The sequence below is a fragment of the Mustela putorius genome, unplaced genomic scaffold, assembly GCF_011764305.1.
Source record: "Mustela putorius furo isolate JIRA1106 unplaced genomic scaffold, ASM1176430v1.1 tig00003972_pilon_pilon_pilon, whole genome shotgun sequence".
Lineage (NCBI taxonomy): Eukaryota > Metazoa > Chordata > Mammalia > Carnivora > Mustelidae > Mustela > Mustela putorius.
The window spans coordinates 23,476,307-23,489,190 of record NW_025422115.1 but is presented as its reverse complement, the minus strand read 5'-3'; the positions used below and the strand labels follow the sequence as shown (position 1 = coordinate 23,489,190).

Sequence of the window (12,884 nt, the reverse complement as noted above, 5' to 3'; positions counted from 1 at the left end):
GGTTCTTTTGTCTGAATGCTGAATGTTCTCAGTTTTTATTTTAAATTGTTTCCCTTGGAATTCAGAATTATTCCACAGAATTTCCCTGACCTAGTCATTGTTTTTTTTTTTCTGGGACCACAGAAACTGATCATTGAAACTGTGTGCTCATTTTTTAAAACCAACTTCCTGTTTCCAGAAGTTCTCTTCAGTCTTTCATAATGTTGCTCCCTGTGTTACGATAGAGGACTTTCTGCCATTCGCAGGCATGATGACTCTCCTCTAAGGTAGTCATCTGGTCCCGCTTCCTGTTCACTGGACTAACCTAGAGAAACAGAACTTCTGCAGCTCGGTGGTACAGGTTTCCCAAGGCAGCTCCAGTCATACTGGAAGTTCCTAAACCATATACTCACTATTCTGGGAGAGGTTCATTTTTGCTACATTTTTATCAAACCAAGTACAGTAATCTCAAGAAGAGATATTAAATAGTAACTTATGATCTATGTTACATATAAAAACATAAACTGAAAAATGATTGAAAATAGGCTTCCTGGTTGGCTCAATTAAGCATCTGACTCTTGATTTCCTATCAGGTCATGATCTCAGGGTTGTGAGATCAAGCCCTGCACTGGGCTCTGTGATGGGCATAGAGCCTGCATGAGATTTTCTGTCTCCCACTCCCTCTGCCTGAAACCACCTCTCACTCTTGCTCTCCAGCAAAAAAAAAAAAGTAAATTTTTTGTTTCTATTATATTTTACCATACTTTTTCAAAAATGCCTGATTCCCAGATAAAAAGAAAACTAATGATTAGAGTCAAGAGAACTCGTACCTTTGAGTATTATAGGGAATTTTAGCCAGATTATCTAAAATTATGCAGATGATAGTTGTAGTTCTTCCATTTTTAGAGTAATAGTATATTTTATCTTTTTTTAAAGTAATTCCTACACCCAACATGGGACTAAAACTTATGGCCCCCAGATCAAGAGTTGCACACTCCACTGACTGAGCCAGGCAGGTACCCTTAAAACAAAGTATTTCTTAAGGCAGTTTCAGGTGTACAAGTACATCAAGACTTCCCGTTTCCCCTTCGCCCACACCCTAGTTTCCCCATCATTAGCATCTTACATCAGTAGGTACCTGGATTACGAATTGTGAACCAGTATCAATACATTACTATTAACTAAAGCCTATAGTTTAGCTTAGAATTCAGCCTTTGTATTGTATATTCTATATGTTTTGACAGATGTGTGGCAACACGTATTATCATACATAATAGTTTTAGTGCCCTAAAATTCCCTTGTGCTCCCCACCCCCTCATAGTACTGGCAGTCACTGATCTTCTGTCTCCGTAGTTTTGCCTTGTCCAGAATGTCAGAGTTGGAACCATATAGTATGTAGTCTTCAGATTGGCTTCTTTCACTTAGTAATAGCAATGATGTTTTCTCCATGTGTTTTCATGGCTTAACAACTCATTTCTTTTTACTGCTGAATAATATTCTCTTATATGCTTGTACCAGGATCGTTTAGGTGTTCACCTGTGGAAGGACATTTTAGCTGGTTTCTATGGTGTGACAGTTACGAATAAAGCTTCTGTAAATGTTCATTGTGCAGGTTTCATGTGGACATAAGCTTCCAGTTCATTTGGGAAAATAGAAAAGAGCATGATTGCTGGATCATATGGTCCGAATGTGTTCAGTTGCATAAGAAACTGCCCGTCTTCTGAAAATGGAAAAGATGGCTGTACCATTTTTGCATTCTGAGCAACAGATGAGAAAATTCCTGTTGATCTAATCCTGGCCAATACCGGGTGTTGTCAGTGTCTTGGAGCTTAGCTACTGTTATATGTGCTTGGTGGTATCTCATTTTAATTTGCAGCTCCCTAATGACATACACATCTGAGCAGCCTTCTATATTTTTATTTACCATCTGTATGTCTTTGGTGAGTTGTCTCTTCCAATCTTTTGCTCACTTTTTAACTGGGTTCTTTGTTATTGTTGAATATTAACAGTTCTTTGTCTAACTTAGATACAGGCATGCCATGCTTTATTGCCCTTCACAGATACTGCATTTTTTTTAAAGATTTTATTTATTTATTTGACTGAGATCACAAGTAGGCAGAGAGGCAGGCAGAGAGAAAGGAAAGGAAGCAGGCTTGTTGCCGAGCAGAGAGCCCGATTCAGGGCTCGATCCCAGGACCCTGGGATCATGACCTAGGCCGAAGGCAGAGGCTTTAACCCACTGAGCCACCCAGGCACCCCAGATACTGCATTTTTTATGAATTGACGGTTTTGGGCAGCCCTGTGTTGGGCAAGTGGATTGGTGCTATTTTTTCCACCAATATTTGCTGACTTTATGTCTCTGCCACATTTTGGTAATTTTCATAATATTTCAAAGTTTTTCATTATTATTATATTACTTATGGTGACCAGTAATCAGTGTTCTTTGATTTTATTCTCGTAATTGTTTTGAGGCACTATGACCACACCCAGATAGGATGGCGAACTTAATAAATGTGTGTTTTCTGACTGTTCCACCACCCCGCAGTTCCCCCATCTCTCTCCCTGTCATCCGGCCTCCTGGTTCTCAGGGACGTAACAACATTGAGATTAGGCCAGTTAATAACTTTACAGGGGCCTCTAAGTGTTCAAGTGAAGGGAAGAGTCACACATCTCTCACTTTAGGTCAAAGGCTAAAAATGATTAAGCTTAATGAGGCAGGCATGCAGAAAGCTGATATAAGCAAAAAGCTTGTCCTCTTGTGAAACACCTTTATGAGATCTGGAGTGATCTCATAAGTTTGAGTGGCCTGGATAGAAGCTCAAACCAGCCACAAAATTCTCTTAAGCCAAAGCCCACTTAAGAGCAAGGCCCTAACTCTCTTCAATTTTATGAAGGCTGAGAGAGGTAAAGAAGCTTCGGAAGAAAAGTCTGAGGCTAGCGGGGAATGGTTCATGTAGTTTAGGGAAAGAAGCCGTCTCTGTAATGTAAAAATGCAAGGTGAAGTAGCAAGTTATCCAGAAGATCTCGCTAAGATCATAAATGAAGGTGGCTACACTGAGGAATTTTCAGTGTAGGCAAGATAGCCGTATGTTGGGGAAAGATGCCATCCATGACTTTCATAGCTAGAGATAAGTCCGTGCCTGGCATCAGAGCTTCAAAGGACAGGCTGACTCTCTTGTTAGGCTAATGCATCCAGTGACTAAGTTAGAGCCAGTGCTCCTAGGGCCCTTAACAGTTATGCTCAATCTACTCTGCCTGTGCTTTGTAAATGAAACTGCAATGCCTGTGTGACAGCACATCTGCTTACAATATGGTTTGCTGAATATTTTAAGCCCACTGTTGAGGCCTGCTCAGAAAAGAAGATTCCTTTTAAAATAGTACTTCTCATTGACAGTACACCTGGTCATTCAAGAGCTTTGATGAAGATATACAATGAAATTAATGTTTTGTTTTTCTTTTTTAAAAGATTTTTTATTTATTTGTTTGACAGAGATCACAAGCAGGCAGAGAGGTTTGCAGAGAGAGAGATAGAAGGGGAAGCAGGCTCCCCGCTGAGTAGAGAGCCCAACTTGGGGCTCGATCCCAGGGCCCTGGGATCATGACCTGAGCCAAAGGCAGAGGCCTTAAACCACTGAGCCACTCAGGTGCCCCAAGTTAATGTTTTCATACCTCCTAAACATAACATCCATTCTGCAGCCCAAGGATCAAAGGGTAATTTCTACTTTTAGGTCTTACTATTAAAGAAATACATTTCATAAGACTCTAGTTGCCACAGATAGTGATCCCTCTGATATATCTAGGCAAACCAAGGATTTAGTTTGGATTCACCATTCTAGATGCCATTAAGAACATTTGTGAATGGGACACCCTGGTGACTCAGTTGGTTTGATTTTGGCTCAGGTATGATCTGAGGGTCTTGAGGTCGAGCCCCGTGTTGTTTCACAGTGGGTGTGGAGCCTTACTTAGGATTCTCTTTCCCTTCCCCCACCCCCAAAAAAAGAACTTCAGTGATTCATGGAAAGAGGTCAAAATATCAACATTAGCAGGAGTGTGGAAGAGTTGGTTCCAACCCTCATGGATGACTTTGATGGGTTCAAGACTTTAGTAGAGGAAGTAACTAGAGATGTTGTGGAAATAGCAGGTGATCTAGAATTATAAGTGGAGCCTGAAGATGGGACTGAATTGCTGCGATCTCATGATGAAACTTTAATGGATGAGGAGTTGCTTCTTATGGATGAGCAAAGACCATGGTTTGTTGAGATAGAATCTACTCATGGACTATGGACTCTGAAAAACAATCTGAGGGTTTTGAAGGGGTGGGGGTGGGAGGTTGGGGGAACCAGGTGATGGGTATTACGGAGGGCACAGATTGCATGGAGCACTGGGTGTGGTGCAAAAACAATGAATACACTGAAAAGAAATAAAAAATTAAAAAAAAAAAAGAATCTACTCATGGTAGAGATGCTGTGAAGATTGACAAAAAAGAATTTAGGCTATTAATTGAATTTAGTTGATAAAGCATAGGCAGGGTTTGAGAGACCTGACTAAAGTTTTAAAAGAAGTTCTGCTGTGGGTAAAGTGTTATCAAACAGCATTGCATGCTGTGCAGAAATCGTTCATGAAAGGAAGTGACAGTCAATGTGGCAGATTTCATTGTTTTCTTATTGTTAGACGTTGCCACAGCCACCCCGGCCTTCAACAATCACAACCCTAATCAGTCAGCAGGCATCAACTTTGAGGCAAGACCCTCTGCCAGCAAAAAGAGTGCTATTGGCTGAAAACTCAGATGATTAGCATTTTTTAGCATTAAAGTATTTTTTAATTAAGATACGTACTTTTTTTAAAGGCATAATGCCATTATGTATTTAATAGACTACGGTGTAGAGTACGCGTAACTTTCATATGCGCTGGGAAACCAAGTTCGTTTGACTCACTTTAATGCATTTGCTTTGTCACTGTGTTCTAGAACCAGACCCGCCGTATTTCTGCAGTAGGCCTATACAAGGCCTTTATCAGATATGTGTTTTACAAATAGTTTCTTTCTGTCTGTGGCTTGTCTCTTTACTTTTGAAACAGTGTCTTTTACAGATCACAAGTTTTTAATTTTAATGAAATTCTGCGTCTCGGTTTTATCTTTCGTAGATTGTGCTTTTGGTTCATACCTAAAAAGGCATTGCCGAACCCAAGGTCAATCTAGATTTTCTCCTCTGTTATCTTCTAGGAGTTTTATAGTTTGCATATTACTTTTAGGCTTATGATCCCCTTTGAGTTAATTTTTGTGAAGGGTGTAAGTTCTGGATCTAGATTCATTTTTGGTTTTTGGTTTTTAGCATGTGGATGTCCAATTATTCCATCATTGTTTGTTGGAAAGACAAATTTATCCATTGCATTGTCTTTGCTTGTTTGCCAAAGATCAGTTGACTGTGTATATGAGGGTATTTCTGGGCTTTCAGTTTGCTCTCTGTTTGGTTCTATTACTTGATTTGTCTATTTCACCAATAGCATTCTACGCTGATCATTGTATCTTTATAGTAAGTCTTAAAGTATGCTAGTGTCAAGCTTCCAGCTTTGTTCTTCAATACTATATTGGCCATTCTTGGTGTCTTGCTTCCACTGTAGAATCATTTTGTTGATATTCACAAAATAACTTGCTGGGATTTTGATTAGGATTACATTGAATCTCTAGATCAAGCTGGGAAGAACTGACATCTTGGCAATATTGAGCTTCCTACCCATGAACATGGAATTTCCTTCCATTTATTGAGACCCTGATTTTCTTCATTAGTTATGTGTAGATCTTGTACATGTTTTGTTAGATTTATACCTAAGCATATAAATCATTTTAAGGAGTACTAAGGTAAATGGAATGTAATTTTAAACTCTCGTTTTTCATTACTAGCTTATGAGGAAGCAGCCAACTTTTGGATATTAACCTCGTATCCTTCAGCAGTGCTATCACAATTGCTTTTTAGGGGGTGGCTGGGTGGCTCAGTGGGTTAAAGCCTCTGCCTTCAGCTCAGGTCATGATCCTAGGGTCCTGGGATCAAGCCCCACATCAGGCTCTCTGCTCAGCAGGGAGCCTGCTTCCCTTCCTCTCTCTCTACCTGCCTCTCTGCCTACTTGTGATCTCTGTCTGTCAAATAAATAATAACTAAAATCTTTTTTAAAAATTGCTTTTTAGTTCCAGGAGTATTTTTGTTAATTTTTTGAGATTTTTTTTCTACATAGATAATGATGTTATCTGCAAACAAAGATAGTTTTATTTCTTCCCATTCTGGATACCATTTATTTCCTTCTCTTGTCTTACTGCATTCATAGGACTTCCAGTTTGATGTGGAATAGAAGTGGTGAGAGCAGGCATCTTTTCCTTATTTCAGATCTTGGTGTAGCTTTTCTCCATTAAGTATGATGTTAGCTCTAATTTTGTTTTTTTGGTTTTTTTGGAAGATATTCTTTATCAAGTGGAAGACATCCCCCTCTATTCCTAGTTTTCTGAGAATTATTATCATGAAAAGATACTGGGTTTTTTCAAATGCTTCTCTTATATCTGTTGATAAGATTATATGATTTTTTTAAGGCTATTGGTATGATACATTATAATTGATTTTCAAATGTTGAATCAGACTTGCATATCTTGAATAAATACCATTTAATTGTATATAATTCTTTTTATACATTATTGAATACAATTTGCTAATATTTTGTTGGTTTTTGTATCTATGTTCTTGAGAGATAGTGTAAGGTCTGTTTCCTTTCTTGTATTGTCTTTGATTTTGCATGAAGATGATACCAGCTTCATTTAATGAGTTAGGAAGTATTCCCTCTGCTTCTATCTCTTGGGTAATTGTGGAAAATTGGTATGATTCCTCCTTAAGTATTTGGTAGAACTCACCAGGAAACCCATCTGGGGCCTGGTGCTTGCTGTTTTAGAAGGTTATTAATTATTGATTCATTTTCTTTAATAGATAATAAGCCTATTCAGATGATCTATTTCTCCTTGTATGACATCTGGTAGATTTTACCTTTCAAGGACCTGGCCCATCTGATTTAGGTTATCAATTTTGTGGCCAAAGAGTTGTTCATAATATTCCTTTATTATCCTTTTAATGTCCTTAAGAGTGACAGCCTCTATTTCATTTCTAATAGTAGTAATTTCTATCCTTTTTTCCCTCTCACTTTTTTTTTTCCTTAGCTAACTTGGCAAGAGATGTATTGATTTTATTGATCTTTTCAAAGAACCCGATTTTAGTTTTCTTCAGTTTTTAATAAAATTTATTTTTCCATGGATAGAAACTAATTTGGATCTGTACAGAACATTCTGCCCATGTGTAAACTGTTAAGTCTTTTTTTTTTTTTAACTGTTAAGTCTTATCCTGTGTTTTTGAATGCCTAACAGACTTACTAAATAATTTCTTACCTCTTTTATTTCTCTTTGTAGTTATATATAGAACCAGATTTTTCTTAAATGTTCCTTTATTTTCATTTGAAGGATTACTGGTAGAGTTTTAAAGTAACTTATAAATTGTTTCAGAGAGAAAACTCAAAAGAGAAAGGCTTTACTGATGCAGCAGAATCCTTGATAAACCAAATTAATAAGAGGTATAAACCAAAGGAAGATAGAAAGTCTACAAGAAAATTCAAGGACTCTTTGATCGACAGGTATGGTCGTATATTTTAGAAATAAACATTTTTCTGCCTGATACAACTAAATTATTTTACTCAATTTTAAGAAGGTAAGTTTTGAGCATGTTCAAGTAATACAATTTTCCAGCAGAAAACACCTAGTTATTTGCACTTTTTTTAATTAATTTTTTTTAAAAGATTTTATTTATTTGCCAGAGAGAGAAAGAGAGTACACACAAGCAGGCAGAGAGGCAGGCAGAAGCAGGCTCCCTGCTGAGCAAGGAGCCCTGTGCGGGACTCGATCCCAGGACCCTGGGATCAAGACCTGAGCTGAACATCGACTTAACCAACTGAGCCACCCAGGTGTCCCTAGTTATTTACTTTTAAAAATAGTAGCTATTTAAATTATACAGGAAGGGAACTAAATTTGAAATAAGTCTTTGTAGTAGGTGATTATTACATTTTATAAAATATCAAAAATACTGTATTGATACAGCATACCATTTCATAAATAAATCTTTGGGATATAAACATTTTAAGATTTTATTTATTGAGCCTAGTGATGAGTAAAACTAAATATATTTAAATATATTGCTTAATGAAACATGAAATTTAAATGAGCTGAGAAGTTATTTTTATATAGTAAATACGTATTTTTTTGTTTACAGTCTTTCTGAAGGTTAGTTGTTATTAGAAATGTTTCTTTACAGGTTGATTGGTGGTTAATTCATATTTAAATTAATTCTGGCCCTATGATAAGACACAAAACAATTACTCTCCTGGCAGAACCATTCATTTCCAATTGCTTGGCACCTCCTACTGCATGAATGATTCAGCTTTTCATTAACAGTCAGTGTTGCTATTTACTACAAGTAAAGTTGCAAAATTACCTGGCGAGTGCTGCACATTTCAGTTTTTTTATAGTGTATTGAATGTAAACTTAGTGACCCAGAAGTTTTACGTTATATAAAATGACTTATATGAAGAACATTCTGATACTGAATTTCTTTTTTAATTTTGGCAAAACCTTTCTTATAGTGGCTTTTCAAACAAATCTGATCTACAGCTCAGTAAGGTAGGTTTCATTTATTTAACTACCCCAAGTGTATAGTCAAACTCTAAATGATATTTGACTGTAAACATAAAATGGAATCGCAGGATGGGATGGAATTAGTGTTTGCAGCATATTGATAAATGAATTAAACAACTGACAAGTTTAATGGCAATTACTCAAAATAGTCCTCTTTCTGTTCAACTTTTCAAAACAAAACAAAAAAATGTTTCTTTTCCATATGTGAGTGTGATGTTTTCATTTTTTGGTACCTGATTCAATAAGTCTCTATTTTCATAGCTAATCCCATCTCTTCTGACAGTAAGATCCTTCCTAAATTTCTGTTTTTTGTTTAAAAAATTAGCATTTATTCAGGATTAAAATACCAGTATCTTTGATTTACTCCTCACAATTACTTTCTGTGCATTTAATTTCAAGTTTTGAGGTTCACCGTCTATACAGTCTTCTTAAATATCCCCTTTGCTGCCTATGCAACTCCTTTTTCCTAGTTTGAGTTCTAATTTCCAGTCCCTGGATTATTGCAGTAGCCTTTATGTGATTCTTTTGTGTCTAGCGTTTCTCTTGCCGACCTATCCTGTTCAGAAGGAGCTTTTTTCTTTCTAAAGCACACAGCTTCAGTCACGCCAATCCGTTGTGCAAAATCCCTTCTTTGGTCTCTGTTGCTTATGAAGTGGAGACTCAGGCCAGCTTGTGAAAGTCTGCCTTTATTTCCTAGTATTAGCTCCCTATGCGTGTCTCCTTTAGCTGAAGAAGAAGAACTTGAGCTTACCTCGAGTGTCTTTCCAAGTGTTGATTCTCTTTCTTCCCCTCTTCAGAAAGCACTTTGAACTGAGTCCGCGTGCTTTCGCACTCTTCTGCTCGTCAAGACTTGATTCCTCCTTGCGAGTCTTGCTTCAAAGTCTGCCTTTTTTAAAAAAAACTTCCAAGGTGTCCTGACTCAAAATCCAAATGGGCAAGAATTCTGAATCTACACACTGATTTCTTTGTACCATTGTTCGAGATTTCACTCGCTGTTGCAGTTTTTATCCCTCCTTTGTCTCTGTTAGCATGTGTTGTTTAGAATCATCTTTGTGTCCTATATAACGCTTTTGCTTCCTTTCATATCCTTTTTAATATTTTGGCTTATTTTTTGTGTCTTCTCTAATACCTAGCGCAGGCTAGTACACAGTAGTGTATTGAACAGGTGTATGTAAATGCTGGCAAAAATCCTACTGGAAAGGATAACTGAGATCAGTGATCAGAGGAGTAATATATTAAGGGATAAACTTTTTGAAAAAATACAAATAGTTATATATAAAACAACCAAAATACAGAATAAAACTTAATATGAGTAACAACTAAAATGAATAGTTTTAGTATTTCCAACTTATTAGACTTCAGAGTATCTCTGTTCACTAATCAATCATTTAGTAATACTAATAGTGATTTTACATAAACCTTAGTCTCCTCCACAAAGTTTTTCTGTCTAAGACTTTAAAGCAAATGAGTCCAGGAAAAAAAGAAACATGCTTGTTTTGTGTTTCTAAAATCACTAAGGTTCAGCTTATAGGATAGCGTTTACCTATGTACAGGAGTGTCAGTGCAAATAAAGATGTGAGAACCTTATATTTTATATTTAATTTACAGTACTTCCAATTATGTTCTTAGTACTTAAAGTCTTCAAAATTTTTATTGGTCTGGATGTTGTAATACTTTTTTCAGTTTACATTAAAGAAATGGTTACAGATGTAAAACATGAATAGAAACAAGTAGAAAATATAAGAAAATATAATTGATATGTTGTTTGTTTGCCAAGTATACTAGTGTGCAAGTTTGAATGTAATATAAACTTCTTTTGTATTTAGGAAAAGGTTCAGAAAAAAAGTTATAGACAACTGAAGACTACTTTTGTTAATGTTACTTCTGAATGCCCGTTGTAAGTAATTTTTCATAGATCTTAGTTTTATTCATATTTGAAGAAAATGTATTAATTATATAACGGAGTTAATATTTCTCTTCATTTTTACAGGAATGATGTTTACAATTTTAATTTGAATGGAGCTGATGAGCCTATTATAAAACTTGGAGTAAGCTAGAAATCAGTATTTTGTATTTAGTATTTATTTTGTATTCGCCATATAGTTATTACAGTGTATGTTTTTTGGTTTCCATTCTCTTGTAGATTTGCTTTGAAAGAGTTTAAAATATTTTAAGATTTATTTGGCACCATTTTAGGTATATTTGGTTTCCTTTCAAATCCTCTGGACTAAAGTAGAGGAAAAATTGGTAATTGGGGCATGGGGATGGGACTCATACTACTACATCAAGAAAAATCACTTTCCTTCTGGATACAAGAAATTTAAAAATAATTACTCCTATTTATTTTTTTAGTATATTTTATGGTATTAGCTTTCTTCTTAAATATAAAAATATTTTAGTAAACTTAATTTTATGGCTGCATTTTATGAAACTTATAGAAACTATAATTTTAATTTTTATTTACCTTATTTCAACACTAAGAAGAAGTATTTAATGTTTATTCACAATATAGATCCAGGAATTTCAAGCTACAGCTACAGAAGCCTGTGTGGATAATTCAATAAAACTGTAGGTGCTTTTATTATAATTAGATGGATCAAATTAAAATAAACTTCTCAATTGTTCTTTGTCTTCAATATTTCCTCCCACTTTGTCTGAGAGTATTTAACATATGAGAAGAATGAATAAAAAATGCTACTGCCATGATTACCTCCATTATATTTCTAATATTTCAACCTTTGCTTCTAAAATTAATGTGCAGATTCTGTGTACTTTTAATATTAGTTGTGTCTCTTAGATGATAAAGCTGAAAGAACTTAGTCCTTTCATCTGACCTTGTTATTTTTATAATTAACTGAGGTCAGAGAACATAAGCAACTTGACCAGAATTATATAGTGAATTAGTAATGTCTAACTGTCCAGTATGTGTTACCTTAATATGTTATATATGTTACTTTATATATGTATATGTTATAATATGTATATGTATATATGTATATGTATAATATATATATGTTACTTTAATAACTAAAGTTAATTAAAATTTATGAATATTTTTGTTTAAGGATAGGTTTAAGGAATCATGATGAACTTGAAACTTCTCTCAAAACAAAAGATAAAAGAGTAAGTTATATCCTAATTGCCTATTAACAGCAGTATTTTAAAAATAATTCTCCAATGCCAAAGATGATCACAGATCTAGAAAACAAAATCATTTGGAATCTTTCCCCCTCTGTGGGATTATCCACCTGCCCGCTATGACTTTGGTATGGTCTCTGAGCTATTTGTAATCATCTAGGAATAGAAGATATGACAGCTTCACTTTCTTTGATGACATTGGCTTATGTCTCTGTAGGAGTAAGCAGTTTTAACAAAATATGAATCCCAGTCTCTGCTCTGGATTTCTGAGTGAATTTCTAGATATGTTTTCCTTAATGCCAGGTAGATTAGTATACCAAAAAATTAAGAAGTTAGTTTTTCTGTTGCTTCAGATTGGTTTTTGGTTTTGTTTTGTTTTGGCTTAACTTACCTTACATAGCATAATCTGAGACACATTTCTTCATCTATTACAAGGATTCTTTTTTTTTTTTTTTTGTAGATTGTAACAAATTCTAAAAAGAAAAATCTCTTTAGTGATACTGACACAGAATACAGATGTGATGACAGCAAGACTGATGTCAGCTGGCTAAAGGAACCAAAGTCAAAACCACAACTAATAGACTATAGCAGAAATAAAAACATGAAGAAACCTAAAAGTGGGAAATCAAGTAAGAAATCACTTTTTAGAGAAATGTTGCAAATGATATACCATATCAAGTACATGAAATGCTTTGTTGGTTGTAAGTATATTTGCATATGTAGTTAGTGTTTGCAACTACACAGCCTTGTAAATAGAACAGAGCAAATACTCCACAATACTACAGTCATTTTGCTTTTTGTTTTCTCATTTTTAGTAATATGGTTCTATATAAATTACTTTTTTTACCAGAATCTTAGAGACGCAAAATATAACTGTCATATTTTTTGGTTCATGCATCTTCTCATTTGTCTACTCATGGCCTACTGTTGTTATTCAGTAATTTAGCAATTATTGTGAATGACATATTATTAAGTACTCATAAAACCAACACTCTAAGCAAAAATCAAATCTTGGACATCCCATTCCCTCTCACACCCACACATATCCTTTTTA

At 35.2% G+C, this 12,884-nt stretch overlaps 1 protein-coding gene across 5 annotated transcripts in view; it reads left to right on the top strand.

Annotated features, from left to right (window-relative positions):
* SYCP2 (synaptonemal complex protein 2) overlaps positions 1–12,884 on the top strand; it is a 70,835-nt gene that overhangs the window by 43,894 nt on the left and 14,057 nt on the right. For all 5 annotated transcript variants that reach the window (XM_045070516.1, XM_045070515.1, XM_013060194.2 and 2 more), the window contains 7 exons: positions 7,511–7,638; positions 8,641–8,677; positions 10,519–10,589; positions 10,683–10,740; positions 11,205–11,260; positions 11,758–11,815; positions 12,291–12,459. In XM_045070516.1, coding sequence (XP_044926451.1) covers positions 7,511–7,638; positions 8,641–8,677; positions 10,519–10,589; positions 10,683–10,740; positions 11,205–11,260; positions 11,758–11,815; positions 12,291–12,459 — 577 coding nt within the window. The remainder of the gene's footprint in view (positions 1–7,510; positions 7,639–8,640; positions 8,678–10,518; positions 10,590–10,682; positions 10,741–11,204; positions 11,261–11,757; positions 11,816–12,290; positions 12,460–12,884) is intronic.